Source organism: Ranitomeya variabilis, chromosome 3 (genome assembly GCF_051348905.1).
Source record: "Ranitomeya variabilis isolate aRanVar5 chromosome 3, aRanVar5.hap1, whole genome shotgun sequence".
NCBI lineage: Eukaryota > Metazoa > Chordata > Amphibia > Anura > Dendrobatidae > Ranitomeya > Ranitomeya variabilis.
This window is the reverse complement of record NC_135234.1, coordinates 7628897-7644687: the sequence shown is the minus strand read 5'-3', so window position 1 is coordinate 7644687 and position 15791 is coordinate 7628897. Positions and strand designations below refer to the sequence as shown.

At 49.1% G+C, this 15791-nt stretch overlaps 1 protein-coding gene across 5 annotated transcripts in view; it reads right to left on the bottom strand.

Annotated features, from left to right (window-relative positions):
- Positions 1–3505: 3505 nt before the first annotated feature.
- Positions 3506–15791, bottom strand: part of LOC143814910 (uncharacterized) — a 75858-nt gene continuing 63572 nt past the window's right edge. For 3 of the 5 annotated variants that reach the window (XM_077293593.1, XM_077293594.1, XM_077293596.1), the window contains 2 exons: positions 9256–9308; positions 3506–7404 (listed from right to left, as the gene is read on the bottom strand). In XM_077293593.1, coding sequence (XP_077149708.1) covers positions 9259–9308 — 50 coding nt within the window. In that variant the 3' untranslated portion in view covers positions 3506–7404; positions 9256–9258. The remainder of the gene's footprint in view (positions 7405–9255; positions 9309–15791) is intronic. The other 2 variants (XM_077293591.1, XM_077293592.1) reach the window with 2 other exon arrangements.

Here is a 15791-nt window from a genome sequence, read left to right as displayed (position 1 = left end):
TCTTGGTTGTGACGTTTTTCCTTTTTTTGTCTTTCTCGGTCGCTGTACGAGGCTTGTTCGAGTTGTAGTTTTGTATTACATAATTCATTTTACTATATAATGTACAAAAAGTGGGAAAAATCCGCCAGGTGCAGTGAAATGGTGAAAAAACCCACAATCCCGCCATTGCTTTCAGGGCTGTTTTTATGGCGCTCGTTTTATGGTAAAGACCCGACAAAGCGATTCTCCAGGTTGGTGCGATTACAGCAAGACCAACATTGTTTAATTTCCTCATATTTAATTAGTTTAAAAAAAAAAAAAATTTTTTCAACACCCAATTCAACCCCCGCAAAAAAAAATTGTTTCAACATCTTTTTATAGTTTATCAGTTTGGACAATTACTTGTGCAGCAATACCAAACATGCTGTTCTCTATTTTTAGACTTTTTTGCCATTTACATTAAGGGTAAGGGAGGGTTAAATTCTTACTTTATATTTAGAAACATATTTTTCACAGTTTTGCCCTTTAGGAAGTGAAGGTGCGATCACATGAAGACTGTAGTATTGCAGTGTACGGTGGAATCACCAATCTGCTGCAAAGTTACAGGCTTCACGTGGACAATAACATGGAGGCCTTCAGGCGGCCACAGGCTACACATGGATATTACCATAGAGGCCTACAGAAGGCCACAGGCCACACATGGATAATACCATGGAGGCCTCCAGAAGGCCACAGGCCACACATGGATATTACCATAGAGGCCTACAGAAGGCCACAGGCTACACATGGATATTACCATAGAGGCCTACAGAAGGCCACAGGCTACACATGGATATTACCATAGAGGCCTACAGAAGGCCACAGGCCACACATGGATAATACCATGGAGGCCTCCAGAAGGCCACAGGCCACACATGGATATTACCATAGAGGCCTACAGAAGGCCACAGGCTACACATGGATATTACCATAGAGGCCTACAGAAGGCCACAGGCTACACATGGATATTACCATAGAGGCCTACAGAAGGCCACAGGCTACACATGGATAATACCATGGAGGCCTCCAGAAGGCCACAGGCTACACATGGATATTACCATAGAGGCCTACAGAAGGCCACAGGCTACACATGGATAATACCATGGAGGCCTCCAGAAGGCCACAGGCTACACATGGATATTACCATAGAGGCCTTCAGGCGGCCACAGGCTACACATGGATATTACCATAGAGGCCTTCAGGCGGCCACAGGCTACACATGGATAATACCATGGAGGCCTCCAGAAGGCCACAGGCTACACATGGATATTACCATAGAGGCCTACAGAAGGCCACAGGCCACACATGGATAATACCATGGAGGCTTCCAGAAGGCCACAGGCTACACATGGATATTACCATAGAGGCCTCCAGAAGGCCACAGGCCACACATGGATAATACCATGGAGGCCTCCAGAAGGCCACAGGCTACACATGGATATTACCATAGAGGCCTCCAGAAGGCCACAGGCCACACATGGATAATACCATGGAGGCCTCCAGAAGGCCACAGGCTACACATGGATATTACCATAGAGGCCTACAGAAGGCCACAGGCTACACATGGATATTACCATAGAGGCCTACAGAAGGCCACAGGCTACACATGGATATTACCATAGAGGTCTACAGAAGGCCACAAGCCACACATGGATAATACCATGGAGGCCTCCAGAAGGCCACAGGCTTCACGTGGACAATAACATGGAGGCCTCCAGAAGGCCATAGGCTTCACGGGGATAATAACATGGAGGCCTTCAGGCGGCCACAGGCCACACATGGATAATACCATGGAGGCCTCCAGAAGGCCACAGGCTACACATGGATAATACCATGGAGGCCTCCAGAAGGCCACAGGCTACACATGGATATTACCATAGAGGCCTACAGAAGGCCACAGGCCACACATGGTTAATACCATGGAGGCCTCCAGAAGGCCACAGGCTACACGTGGATAATAACATGGAGGCCTCCAGAAGGCCACAGGCTACACGTGGATAATAACATGGAGGCCTCCAGAAGGCCACAGGCTACACATGGATAATACCATAGAGGCCTCTAGAAGGCCACAGGCTTCACATGGATAATACCATGGAGGCCTCCAGAAGGCCATAGGCTTCACGGGGATAATAACATGGAGGCCTTCAGGCGGCCACAGGCCACACATGGATAATACCATGGAGGCCTCCAGAAGGCCACAGGCTACACGTGGATAATAACATGGAGGCCTCCAGAAGGCCACAGGCTGCACGTGGATAATAACATGGAGGCCTCCAGAAGGCCACAGGCTACACATGGATAATACCATAGAGGTCTACAGAAGGCCACAAGCCACACATGGATAATACCATGGAGGCCTCCAGAAGGCCACAGGCTTCACGTGGACAATAACATGGAGGCCTCCAGAAGGCCATAGGCTTCACGGGGATAATAACATGGAGGCCTTCAGGCGGCCACAGGCCACACATGGATAATACCATGGAGGCCTCCAGAAGGCCACAGGCTACACATGGATAATACCATGGAGGCCTCCAGAAGGCCACAGGCTACACATGGATATTACCATAGAGGCCTACAGAAGGCCACAGGCCACACATGGTTAATACCATGGAGGCCTCCAGAAGGCCACAGGCTACACGTGGATAATAACATGGAGGCCTCCAGAAGGCCACAGGCTACACGTGGATAATAACATGGAGGCCTCCAGAAGGCCACAGGCTACACATGGATAATACCATAGAGGCCTCTAGAAGGCCACAGGCTTCACATGGATAATACCATGGAGGCCTCCAGAAGGCCATAGGCTTCACGGGGATAATAACATGGAGGCCTTCAGGCGGCCACAGGCCACACATGGATAATACCATGGAGGCCTCCAGAAGGCCACAGGCTACACGTGGATAATAACATGGAGGCCTCCAGAAGGCCACAGGCTGCACGTGGATAATAACATGGAGGCCTCCAGAAGGCCACAGGCTACACATGGATAATACCATGGAGGCCTTCAGAAGGCCACAGGCTACACGTGGATAATAACATGGAGGCCTCCAGAAGGCCACAGGCTTCACGTCTTCACAAGGACAATAACATGGAGGCCTCCAGAAGGCCATAGGCTTCACGGGGATAATAACATGGAGGCCTCCAGAAGGCCATAGGCTTCACGTGGACAATAACATGGAGGCCTTCAGGCGGCCACAGGCTACACATGGATATTACCATAGAGGCCTACAGAAGGCCACAGGCCACACATGGATAATACCATGGAGCCCTCCAGAAGGCCACAGTCTACACATGGATATTACCATAGAGGCCTACAGAAGGCCACAGGCTACACATGGATATTACCATAGAGGCCTACAGAAGGCCACAGGCCACACATGGATAATACCATGGAGGCTTCCAGAAGGCCACAGGCTACACATGGATATTACCATAGAGGCCTACAGAAGGCCACAGGCTACACATGGATATTACCATAGAGGCCTCCAGAAGGCCACAGGCCACACATGGATAATACCATGGAGGCCTCCAGAAGGCCACAGGCTACACATGGATATTACCATAGAGGCCTACAGAAGGCCACAGGCTACACATGGATATTACCATAGAGGCCTACAGAAGGCCACAGGCTACACATGGATATTACCATAGAGGCCTACAGAAGGCCACAAGCCACACATGGATAATACCATGGAGGCCTCCAGAAGGCCACAGGCTTCACGTGGACAATAACATGGAGGCCTCCAGAAGGCCATAGGCTTCACGGGGATAATAACATGGAGGCCTTCAGGCGGCCACAGGCCACACATGGATAATACCATGGAGGCCTCCAGAAGGCCACAGGCTACACATGGATAATACCATGGAGGCCTCCAGAAGGCCACAGGCTACACATGGATATTACCATAGAGGCCTACAGAAGGCCACAGGCCACACATGGATAATACCATGGAGGCCTCCAGAAGGCCACAGGCTACACGTGGATAATAACATGGAGGCCTCCAGAAGGCCACAGGCTACACGTGGATAATAACATGGAGGCCTCCAGAAGGCCACAGGCTACACATGGATAATACCATAGAGGCCTCTAGAAGGCCACAGGCTTCACATGGATAATACCATGGAGGCCTCCAGAAGGCCATAGGCTTCACGGGGATAATAACATGGAGGCCTTCAGGCGGCCACAGGCCACACATGGATAATACCATGGAGGCCTCCAGAAGGCCACAGGCTACACGTGGATAATAACATGGAGGCCTCCAGAAGGCCACAGGCTGCACGTGGATAATAACATGGAGGCCTCCAGAAGGCCACAGGCTACACATGGATAATACCATGGAGGCCTTCAGAAGGCCACAGGCTACACGTGGATAATAACATGGAGGCCTCCAGAAGGCCACAGGCTTCACGTCTTCACAAGGACAATAACATGGAGGCCTCCAGAAGGCCATAGGCTTCACGGGGATAATAACATGGAGGCCTTCAGAAGGCCACAGGCTACACGTGGATAATAACATGGAGGCCTCCAGAAGGCCACAGACTTCACGGGGATAATACCATGGAGGCCTTCAGAAGGCCACAGGCTTCACATGGATAATACCACGGAGGCCTTCAGGTCACAGGCTTCACATGGATAATACCATGGAGGCCTCCAGAAGGCCACAGGATACACATGGATAATACCATGGAGGCCTCCAGAAGGCCATAGGCTACACATGGATAATACCATGGAGGCCTCCAGATGGCCACAGGCTTCACGTGGATAATAACACGGAGGCCTCCAGAAGGCCATAGGCTTCACGTGGATAATACCATGGAGGCCTTCAGAAGGTCACAGGCTTCACGTGGATAATAAAACAGAGGCCTCCAGAAGGCCACAGTCAAATAAATAAGGCAGCCACTGTAGCACCAAAACCTGCAAACATGAAAATTCAATTGCATTACTGCACTAGAAATATGAAAAAATTAGAACGTTTAGCGCATAAATTGGCCAATTTATGTGTACCTCATTCTAGCCACAGGTGTTTTTAATCACAGCAGGACCACTACCCCTCCACACAGAGATTTTTAGTCAAAACAGAAGACTCATTAGGTTCCCATTCACATGAAGACTTTATTCTCAGAGAGGAAAGGCATTGCTAGGCCCTTATATACGAGAAATGCCTAATCGTGGCTACAAGGTACACATAAATTGGCCATTTTATGCGCTAAACTTTCTCATTTTTCATATTTCTAGTGCAGTAATGCAGTTCAATTTTCATGTTTGCAGGTTTTGGTGCTACAGTGTGCTGCCTTATTTATTTGACTGTATACGAGTTGGTGACTCTAGGTTCAGCACCTGTTCACACTTAGTCTATGTTTGGATGTGACGGTCAGTTTTTTAAAGTTTGTATCCAGAAGGCCACAGGCTTCACGTGGACAATAACATGGAGGCCTCCAGAAGGCCATAGGCTTCATGGGGATAATACCACGGAGGCCTTGAAAAGGCCACGGCAGCCATGTAAACATGTCACCAGGTCAAGGGTGACAGGGCAAGGCAGGCTCTGGACTGACAGTAGTCATCTTAGCGGCCTTTAAAACGCGGCTGTCATAATGGACTGCAGTATTTAAGATGTAACAGTGACGTGATCGGAGCCAGCTATGATCGCATCCATTACTCTCAAGATGACGTCTGTGTAATGCAGCCGTCTTCCGCATTGTACGGCGCGCTCAGCTCCTGAGCCAGCTCCATATAGCGACAGTGCTCGCCCGCTGAATATACATGGTGGCCGTTACCAAGGAATTAATAGTGATACATAGGAGAGGTTTGGAAGACAGAGAACACTTATGGTGACAGATCCGAGTCCACGCAGCACACGAGGATATGAAGAAATTAATCACATTATGTCCAGCAATAATTATACACGCTACATTATTATAGTCAGCTTCATTATAGGCCGAGTACGAAGACGATGAGGACAACTCCTGTATGATGGCATTGACTACGCCCCTGGGACAGCGAGGCGCCGCCCATGGGATGGCAAGGGTACAGACGTGGACTCCCCTGGGACAGCGACGCCCCTGGGACAGCAAGGGCAACACCCCTGGGACAGCGAGAGCAACACCCCTGGGACAGCGAGAGCAACACCCCTGGGACAGCGAGAGCAACACCCCTGGGACAGCGAGAGCAACACCCCTGGGACAGCGAGGGCGCTTCCCGTGCGATGGCAAGGGTACAGAGAAGAACTCTATTGGGAGAGCGAGGGCGACACCCCTGGGATAGAGAGGGTACAGAGGGTGACTCCAACGGGATAGAGAGGATGACACCCCTGGGATAGCGATGGCGACACCTCAGGGCTAGTGAGGATGACTCCCGTGTGATAGCAAGGGTGAACAATGATTCCTATGGCATAGCAAGTATGACACGCCTGAAATAGTGGCACAGATGATAACTCCCACCGGATGGCGAGGGCACAGAGGATGACTCCCACCGGATGGTGAGGGCACAGAGGACGACTCCCACCGGATGGTGAGGGCACAGAGGACGACTCCCGCTAGATGGGGAGGGCACAGAGGACGACTCCCACCAGATGGGGAGGGCACAGAGGACGACTCCCACCAGATGGGGAGGGCACAGAGGACGACTCCCACCAGATGGGGAGGGCACAGAGGACGACTCCCACCAGATGGGGAGGGCACAGAGGACGACTCCCACCAGATGGCGAGGGCACAGAGGACGACTCACTTGCAATGTCGCAGTCACCAGAGCTGAATCTCGTTTTCTAGGCTGGGTGCAGATGACGATACTCGTGTGCTACTAAAGATGCCACTAAAGTCCAGAAGTGACGTCCAGGCGAATAGACTGCCATTACTTATGGAGCAGTCAGAACACTCTGCAGGAATGATTAACATGTGTCTCAGTGTCCGTCTCACCTGACACATAAGGAGATTTTCCTTCTGATCTCTATAGAATAAAGAAGACCCTGCAGCTCTACAATGAGGGTGGCTGAGGTCCGGTCTTCTCCTCAGTAGGACGAGTGGGGGAGTCCATCTCCCATGTCACATTCTCAGCACATGATTACCATCTTCTGCGGCTCGAGTCCCAGATCGCCGACTCCAGAGCGACCATTCCCACATATTGGAGGATTCCTTCACAGTTTGTATAAAAAAAAAAAAATCAGCAACAAAATGCTTGAGAACACTGGTATAAAAGTATCGACATAAAAAATGTCACAAAGGCATGGAAGCAGAGAAATGTCCAGAGAATAAGTGCAGTGTGGTGAGTGCAACATGTCACCCGCTCCCCGGCCGCTGGATGCGATAATATACATCGTACATCACTGCTCCGGGATGTCCTTATGGGGGATAAACATGACGAGACCCTCCAGGATAGGAAAACTAGGCAACCTGGGGAGAAATGTCACAAATTATAACCAGTCATATCATCAGTGACCCCCCCCACAGGACCCATATAGTGATCTCATCTGATCCTCCCCCACACAACATACACCCCCATTATAAATTCGGATTATTCTATCGACTCTTGAAGTCTCAGGAATATTCAAGGCTTCATGACCAGCATCTTCAGCATTTGGTAGAGCACCTCTGGCTGTTATGACCTGCTGCAGACATGATGCTTTCCTGAGAAGTCTCAGCTCAGTCCTCATGGGTCAAGGCCCTCAGGTCACTAAAAGTATTGGATTTTTAAGACCGTGCCAACAATCTCTCCTCTGCACGTTTTGGGCCAAAGAAGAAAGTTCAAGAAGACACAGCAGCACTGAATGTTCCTAGAAATACAGCCGGGAGCAGAGGTCACATAGGAGCCCAGGAGACACTATCTGGACGAGGCAAGGAGAGGAGGCCGTCACAGGCTGCCACCAGATTCCTGAGAAGGCAGGTGCTCAAAACCCTCCAGTGACAGCAGAAGACCGGCAGAGCTCTGGTGGCAGCCGACGCTGAGGGTTCAGTTTGCACAGTAAGGAACATACTAAACACTGGAAATCTCATGTCTGAACTTCAGGACGTCCCTTCTACTGTTTCTGTGAAACAATGAAAAAACTGGAACTTTCCAAGTCAAGAAGAAAGGAGCATCTGGTAGAAAGAACACCCTGTGCACAGTGAAGCAGAGCGGGGGCTCGGTGATTTCTACAGTGAAGCAGAGCGGGGGCTCGGTGATTTCTACAGTGAAGCACAGCGGGGGCTCGGTGATGTCTACAGTGAAGCACGGCGGGGGCTCGGTGATGTCTAAAGTGAAGCATGGCGGGATCTTGTTGATGTCTACAGTGAAGCATGGCGGGGGCTCGGTGATGTCTACAGTGAAGCACAGCGGGGGCTCGGTGAGGTCTACAGTGAAGCACAGCGGGGGCACAGTGATGTCTACGGCGAAGCACAGCGGAGGCTCGGTGATGTCTACGGCGAAGCACAGCGGGGGCACGGTGATGTCTACGGCGAAGCACAGCGGGGGCACGGTGATGTCTACGGCGAAGCACAGCGGGGGCACGGTGATGTCTACGGCGAAGCACAGCGGGGGCACGGTGATGTCTACGGCGAAGCACAGCGGGGGCACGGTGATGTCTACGGCGAAGCACAACGGCGACTCGGTCATGCCTACAGTGAAGCACAGCGGAGGCTTGGTGATGTCTACAGTGAAGCACAGCGGAGGCTCGGTGATGTCTACAGTGAAGCACAGCGGAGGCTCGGTGATGTCTACAGTGAAGCACAGCGGAGGCTCGGTGATGCCTACAGTGAAACACGGCGGGGGCTCAGTGATGTCTACAGTGAAGCACAGTGGGGGCACGGTGATGTCTACGGCGTAGCACAGCGGGGGATCGGTGATGTCTACAGTGAAACACGGCAGGGGCTCGGTGATGTCTACAGTGAAGCACAGTGGGGGCACGGTGATGTCTACGGTGAAGCACAGCGGGGGCTCGGTGATGTCTACAGTGAAGCACATTGTGGGATCGGTGATGTCTACATTGAAGCGCGGTGGAAGATCGGTGATGTCTAAAAAGGAGCATGGTGGGGGTTAGGGTATGTTAATGACCTTGAGGATACCCACTCAGCCGTTATGGATAGAGAGAAACAGAAGCCCCAAATCTGCCTGATCCAGGACATTTATGCTACATTTCAAACACATCATTGGTGCCATCCTGAGGAAGTAACCGGATTATGTGACACCTGAATATAAGAGGGAATTAGGACGTGCAGATTACCGCGTACAAGGAGATGGAGATCACATGATGCTTCGTCATCTCTTACCTTCTACAGCTTCGATGTGCTGGTCTCATCTTCCTTTTCAGAGTCTTGAGCTTCTAGAAGCAGAAAGACGGGGATAAATTAGAATATCTGGAAGTCTCGAGTGAGGTCTGCGCTAATTCAGGGTTTACTGCCTACATTAATGCCTCAATAATTTACTATTAGTACCTTCCATACACAAAACCAGGAGGGTAGATACAGCTCTGTGCAAAAGTCTTAGGCAGGTATGGAATGAGTCAGAAGCTTCAGATATTAGAAGGAATAATAGATAATGTTTATCAATTAACAAAATACCAATGGAATTCAGAGGAATGTGAATCCCATCAGAATCTGGTGACCGCCCGTCTCCTCCATCATTAGAATCTGGTGACCGCCCGTCCCCTCCATCATCAGTATCTGGTGACCGCCCGTCCCCTCCATCATCAGTATCTGGTGACCGCCCGTCCCCTCCATCATCAGTATCTGGTGACCGCCCGTCCCCTCCATCATCAGTATCTGGTGACCGGCCGTCCCCTCCATCATCAGTATCTGGTGACCGCCCGTCCCCTTCATCATCAGTATCTGGTGACCGCCTGTCACCTCCATCATCAGTATCTAGTGACCGCCCGTCACCTCCATCATCAGTATCTGGTGACCGCCCGTCTGCTCCATCATCAGTATCTGGTAACTGCCCCTCTCCTCAATCATCAGTATCTGGTGACCGCCCGTCCCCTCCATTATCAGTATCTGGTGACCGCCCGTCCCCTCCATCATCAGTATCTGGTGACCGCCCGTCCCCTTCATCATCAGTATCTGGTGACCGCCCGTCCCCTCCATTATCAGTATCTGGTGACCGCCCGTCCCCTCCATCATCAGTATCTGGTGACCGCCCGTCCCCTCCATCATCAGTATCTGGTGACCGCCCGTCCCCTCCATCATCAGTATCTGGTGACCGCCCGTCCCCTCCATCATCAGTATCTGGTGACCGCCTGTCACCTCCATCATCAGTATCTGGTGACCGCCCGTCTGCTCCATCATCAGTATCTGGTAACTGCCCCTCTCCTCAATCATCAGTATCTGGTGACCGCCCGTCCCCTCCATTATCAGTATCTGGTGACCGCCCGTCCCCTCCATCATCAGTATCTGGTGACCGCCCGTCCCCTTCATCATCAGTATCTGGTGACCGCCTGTCACCTCCATCATCAGTATCTGGTGACCGCCCGTCCCCTCCATCATCAGTATCTAGTGACCGCCCGTCTGCTCCATCATCAGTATCTGGTGACCGCCCCTCTCCTCCATCATCAGTATCTGGTGACCGCCCGTCACCTCCATCACTATCTGGTGACTACCCATCACCTCCATCATCAGAATCTGGTGACCGCCCGCCGCCTCCATCATCAGTATCTGGATTATAGTCGGGTGTATGAAAGGCCAATTAGACCTAACAGTTAAGTGGAAACACAATCATTAACTGAAACCAATAGTTGTGTAGGAGGCTTAACACTGGGTGAGGATACGGAAGACAGATTCATGTCACAGGTCATACATCATGGCAAGAATGCGCACCACAAGACACCAGGTAGTTATACTGCATCAGCAAGGTGTCTCCTGGGCAAACAGGTCATAGTAGACGGAGGTCTCAAGGGTTTTCCAAGCTCTGGGGCAGAAGCACCAAGTAATGTGCAGTGCTGACGATAGAAGCAGTAATCGGACAAGGAGACAGTTCTGCAGATGAGACATCATAGTTACTGCTGCGTACATAAACCCTTTACAAAGCAAATGTTTATTGTGCAAATCGCCTCTTCAGAGAGAAAGAGGACTTGAACTCTATTGGAAGTAGCAATCCTACACGTCACAATCAACCGTTTAACGAGCCTTGCAATAGGACTTAGGATAAAAGCCAAATCAGAATCTCAATGTTTGGTGTTTCGGGCTATTGGCCCTCGTCAGTGCAAAGTATTAATAATTAATAAAAAAAAAACAACTCCTTACAGTGCAAAAGAACTAGATACCCCAAAAAATGTCTATAAGATGCAGACCACTAATAAGATCATCAGACCAGTAGTGTCTGTAGAGTCAGATCAATATTAAATATGTATACACACATAGGTTAGTGAACGAGGCCAGATAAATACTGGATTAGAAAATCGGCTTCAGAACACGCTGCAGAAACCGATCAGTGAGGGAACAGGGGGCGGTAAACAGGTTTTTTTTAAATTTCATCAATGAGTGTGTGGGGGTGAGCAAAACAGTGTGTTGGGTCCATTATACTGCATGGAGGGCAGTGTGTGGTCATTATACTGCATGGAGGGCAGTGTGTGGTCATTATACTGCATGGAGGGCAGTGTGTGGTCGTTATACTGCATGGAGGGCAGTGTGTGGTCGTTATACTGCATGGAGGGCAGTGTGTGGTCATTATACTGCATGGAGGGCAGTGTGTGGTCATACTGCATGGAGGGCAGCGTGTGGCCATTATACTGCATGAAGGGCGGTGTGTGGCCATTATACTGCATGGAGGGCGGTGTGTGGTCATTATACTGCATGGAGGGCGGTGTGTGGTCATTATACTGCATGGAGGGCAGTGTGTGGTCATTATACTGCATGGAGGGCAGTGTGTGGTCATTATACTGCATGGAGGGCAGTGTGTGGTCATTATACTGCATGGAGGGCAGTGTGTGGTCATTATACTGCATGGAGGGCAGTGTGTGGCCATTATACTGCATGAAGGGCGATGTGTGGCCATTATACTGCATGGAGGGCGGTGTGTGGTCATTATACTGCATGGAGGGCAGTGTGTGGTCATTATACTGCATGGAGGGCAGTGAGTGTGTGGTCATTATACTGCATGGAGGGCAGTGTGTGGTCATTATACTGCATGGAGGGCAGTGTGTGGCCATTATACTGCATGGAGGGCGGTGTGTGGGCCCATTATACTGTGGGAGGCTGTGTAGGGATAATTATACTGTGTGGAGGACTGTCTGGAGTCCATAATACTTTGTGAACAGTGTATTACACTGTGTGAAGGGGTGATTATACTGTACAGAACAGAGGGCTGTGTAGGGGTGATAATACTGCGTGGATGGATTGTGTGGGGACACTGTACTGTGAGAAAAGTTGTGTAGGGATAAAACAGGAAAGGGACACAAAAAGATATCCAAGAAATTGATAATGCCAGTCAGCAGCGCTCAAACTGCTTTTATACAGTTCAACTACCTTTCCCCGTAGATCCGTGGACAATTCTTTTGCTTTCCCCATGACTCACAATCCAGAAACATCAGTGGCTGGATGAAAGATGCAAGAGTCTGTCTGGATCCCAGAAACTCACTCAGCTTTTATGCACACACTGATTACAAGCAAACAGGTCACAGGTGAGGATGTTACCTTTAGTAGCCATTCACACCCATTTGTCTCAACTTCTGTGCATGTTATCAGGCCAAAATCACCAGGGGATGTGAACTTTTCATCAGGGTCATTTGGATGTTTTGGGTTGTCATTATGACTTAAGGCTGAGTCACACATAACGATATCGTTAACGATATCGTTGCAACATCACGCTTTTGGTGACGTAGCAACGATCCCGCTAACGATCTCGTTATGTGTGACAGCGACCAATGATCAGGCCCCTGCTGGGAGATCGTTGGTCATTGGGGAATGATCAGGACCATTTTTTGGTCGCTGATCACCCGCTGTCATCGCTGGATCGGCGTGTGACGCCGATCCAGTGATGTGTTCACTTGTAACCAGGGTAAATATCGGGTTACTAAGCGCAGGGCCGCGCTTAGTAACCCGATATTTACCCTGGTTACCATTGTAAAAGTTAAAAAAAAAAACAGTACATACTCACATTCTGATGTCTGTCACGTCCCCCGGCATCCACAGGGTTAAAACTGCTTTCGGCAGGAGAGCTGGTAATGCTGCGCTGCTGCCGAGAGCTTCCCTGCACTGACTGTCAGCGCCGGCCGTAAAGCAGAGCACAGCGGTGACGTCACAGCTGTTACTGCCGGCGCTGACCAGGGTAACCAGGGTAAATATCGGGTTACTAAGTGCGGCCCTGCGCTTAGTAACCCGATGTTTACCCTGGTTACCCGGGTGCTGCAGGGGGACTTCGGCATCGTTGAAGACAGTTTCAACGATGCCGAAGTCGTTCCCCTGATCGTTGGTCGCTGGAGAGAGCTGTCTGTGTGACAGCTCCCCAGCGACCACACAACGACTTACCAACGATCACGGCCAGGTCGTATCGCTGGTCGTGATCGTTGGTAAGTCGTTTAGTGTGACTTAGGCTTTACAAAGAGAAAACACAGTAGTCTGACAATAAATGGCTTCACCCGACCACTGAACATGAGTGGAGAAAAAGTTTTGAAGATATTCATATTCTCTGAAAAAAAAAGCCAAGAAAGCAAAGATTCTGCCGGGGTATGTAAACTTTTGAGCACAACTGTATATCCACAGCTCCTCTCTGTAGTCACTCTGTATATACTATATATCCACAGCTCCTCTCTGTAGTTACACGCTCTGTATATACTGTATATCCACAGCTCCTCTCTGTAGTCACACTCTGTATATACTATATATCCACAGCTCCTCTCTGTAGTCACACGCTCTGTATATACTATATATCACAGCTCCTCTGTAGTTACGCGCTCTGTATATACTATATATCCACAGCTCCTCTCTGTAGTCACACACTCTGTATATACTATATATCACAGCTCCTCTGTAGTTACGCGCTTTGTATATACTATATATCCACAGCTCCTCTCTGTAGTCACACGCTCTATATATACTATATATCCACAGCTCCTCTCTGTAGTCACACACTCTGTATATACTATATATCACAGCTCCTCTCTGTAGTTACGCGCTCTGTATATACTATATATCCACAGCTCCTCTCTGTAGTTACGCGCTCTGTATATACTATATATCCACAGCTCCTCTCTGTAGTCACACTCTGTATATACTATATATCCACAGCTCCTCTCTGTAGTTATATGCTCTGTATATACTATATATCCACAGCTCCTCTGTAGTCACACGCTATGTATATACTATATATCCACAGCTCCTCTCTGTAGTCACACGCTATGTATATACTATATATCCACAGCTCCTCTCTGTAGTCACACTCTGTATATACTATATATCCACAGCTCCTCTCTGTAGTTATATGCTCTGTATATACTATATATCCACAGCTCCTCTGTAGTCACGCGCTCTGTATATACTATATATCCACAGCTCCTCTCTGTAGTCACACGCTCTGTATATACTATATATCCACAGCTCCTCTCTGTAGTCACACGCTCTGTATATACTGTATATCCACAGCTCCTCTCTGTAGTCACACGCTCTGTATATACTATATATCCACAGCTCCTCTCTGTAGTCACACGCTCTGTATATACAATATATCCACAGCTCCTCTTTGTAGTTACACGCCCTGTATATACTATATATCCACAGCTCCTCTCTGTAGTCACGCGCTCTGTATATACTATATATCCACAGCTCCTCTCTGTAGTCACACGCTCTGTATATACTGTATATCCACAGCTCCTCTCTGTAGTCACACTCTGTATATACTATATATCCACAGCTCCTCTCTGTAGTCACACACTCTGTATATACTATATATCACAGCTCCTCTGTAGTTACGCGCTCTGTATATACTATATATCCACAGCTCCTCTCTGTAGTCACACACTCTGTATATACTATATATCACAGCTCCTCTGTAGTTACGCGCTTTGTATATACTATATATCCACAGCTCCTCTCTGTAGTCACATGCTCTATATATACTATATATCCACAGCTCCTCTCTGTAGTCACACACTCTGTATATACTATATATCACAGCTCCTCTCTGTAGTTACGCGCTCTGTATATACTATATATCCACAGCTCCTCTCTGTAGTTACGCGCTCTGTATATACTATATATCCACAGCTCCTCTCTGTAGTCACACTCTGTATATACTATATATCCACAGCTCCTCTCTGTAGTTATATGCTCTGTATATACTATATATCCACAGCTCCTCTGTAGTCACACGCTATGTATATACTATATATGCACAGCTCCTCTCTGTAGTCACACGCCCTGTATATACTATATATCCACAGCTCCTCTCTGTAGTCACACGCTCCGTATATACTATATACGCACAGCTCCTCTCTGTAGTCACACGCCCTGTATATACTATATATCCACAGCTCCTCTCAGTAGTCACACGCTCTGTATATACTATATATCCACAGCTCTTCTCTGTAGTCACACGCTCTGTATATACTGTATATCCACAGCTCCTCTCTGTAGTCACACACTCTGTATATACTATATATCACAGCTCCTCTCTGTAGTTACGTGCTCTGTATATATTATATATCCACAGCTCCTCTCTGTAGTCACACGCTCTATATATACTATATATCACAGCTCCTCTCTGTAGTTACGCGCTCTGTGTATACTATATATCCACAGCTCCTCTCTGTAGTCACACTCTGTATATACTATATATCCACAGCTCCTCTCTGTAGTCACACGCTCTGTATATACTA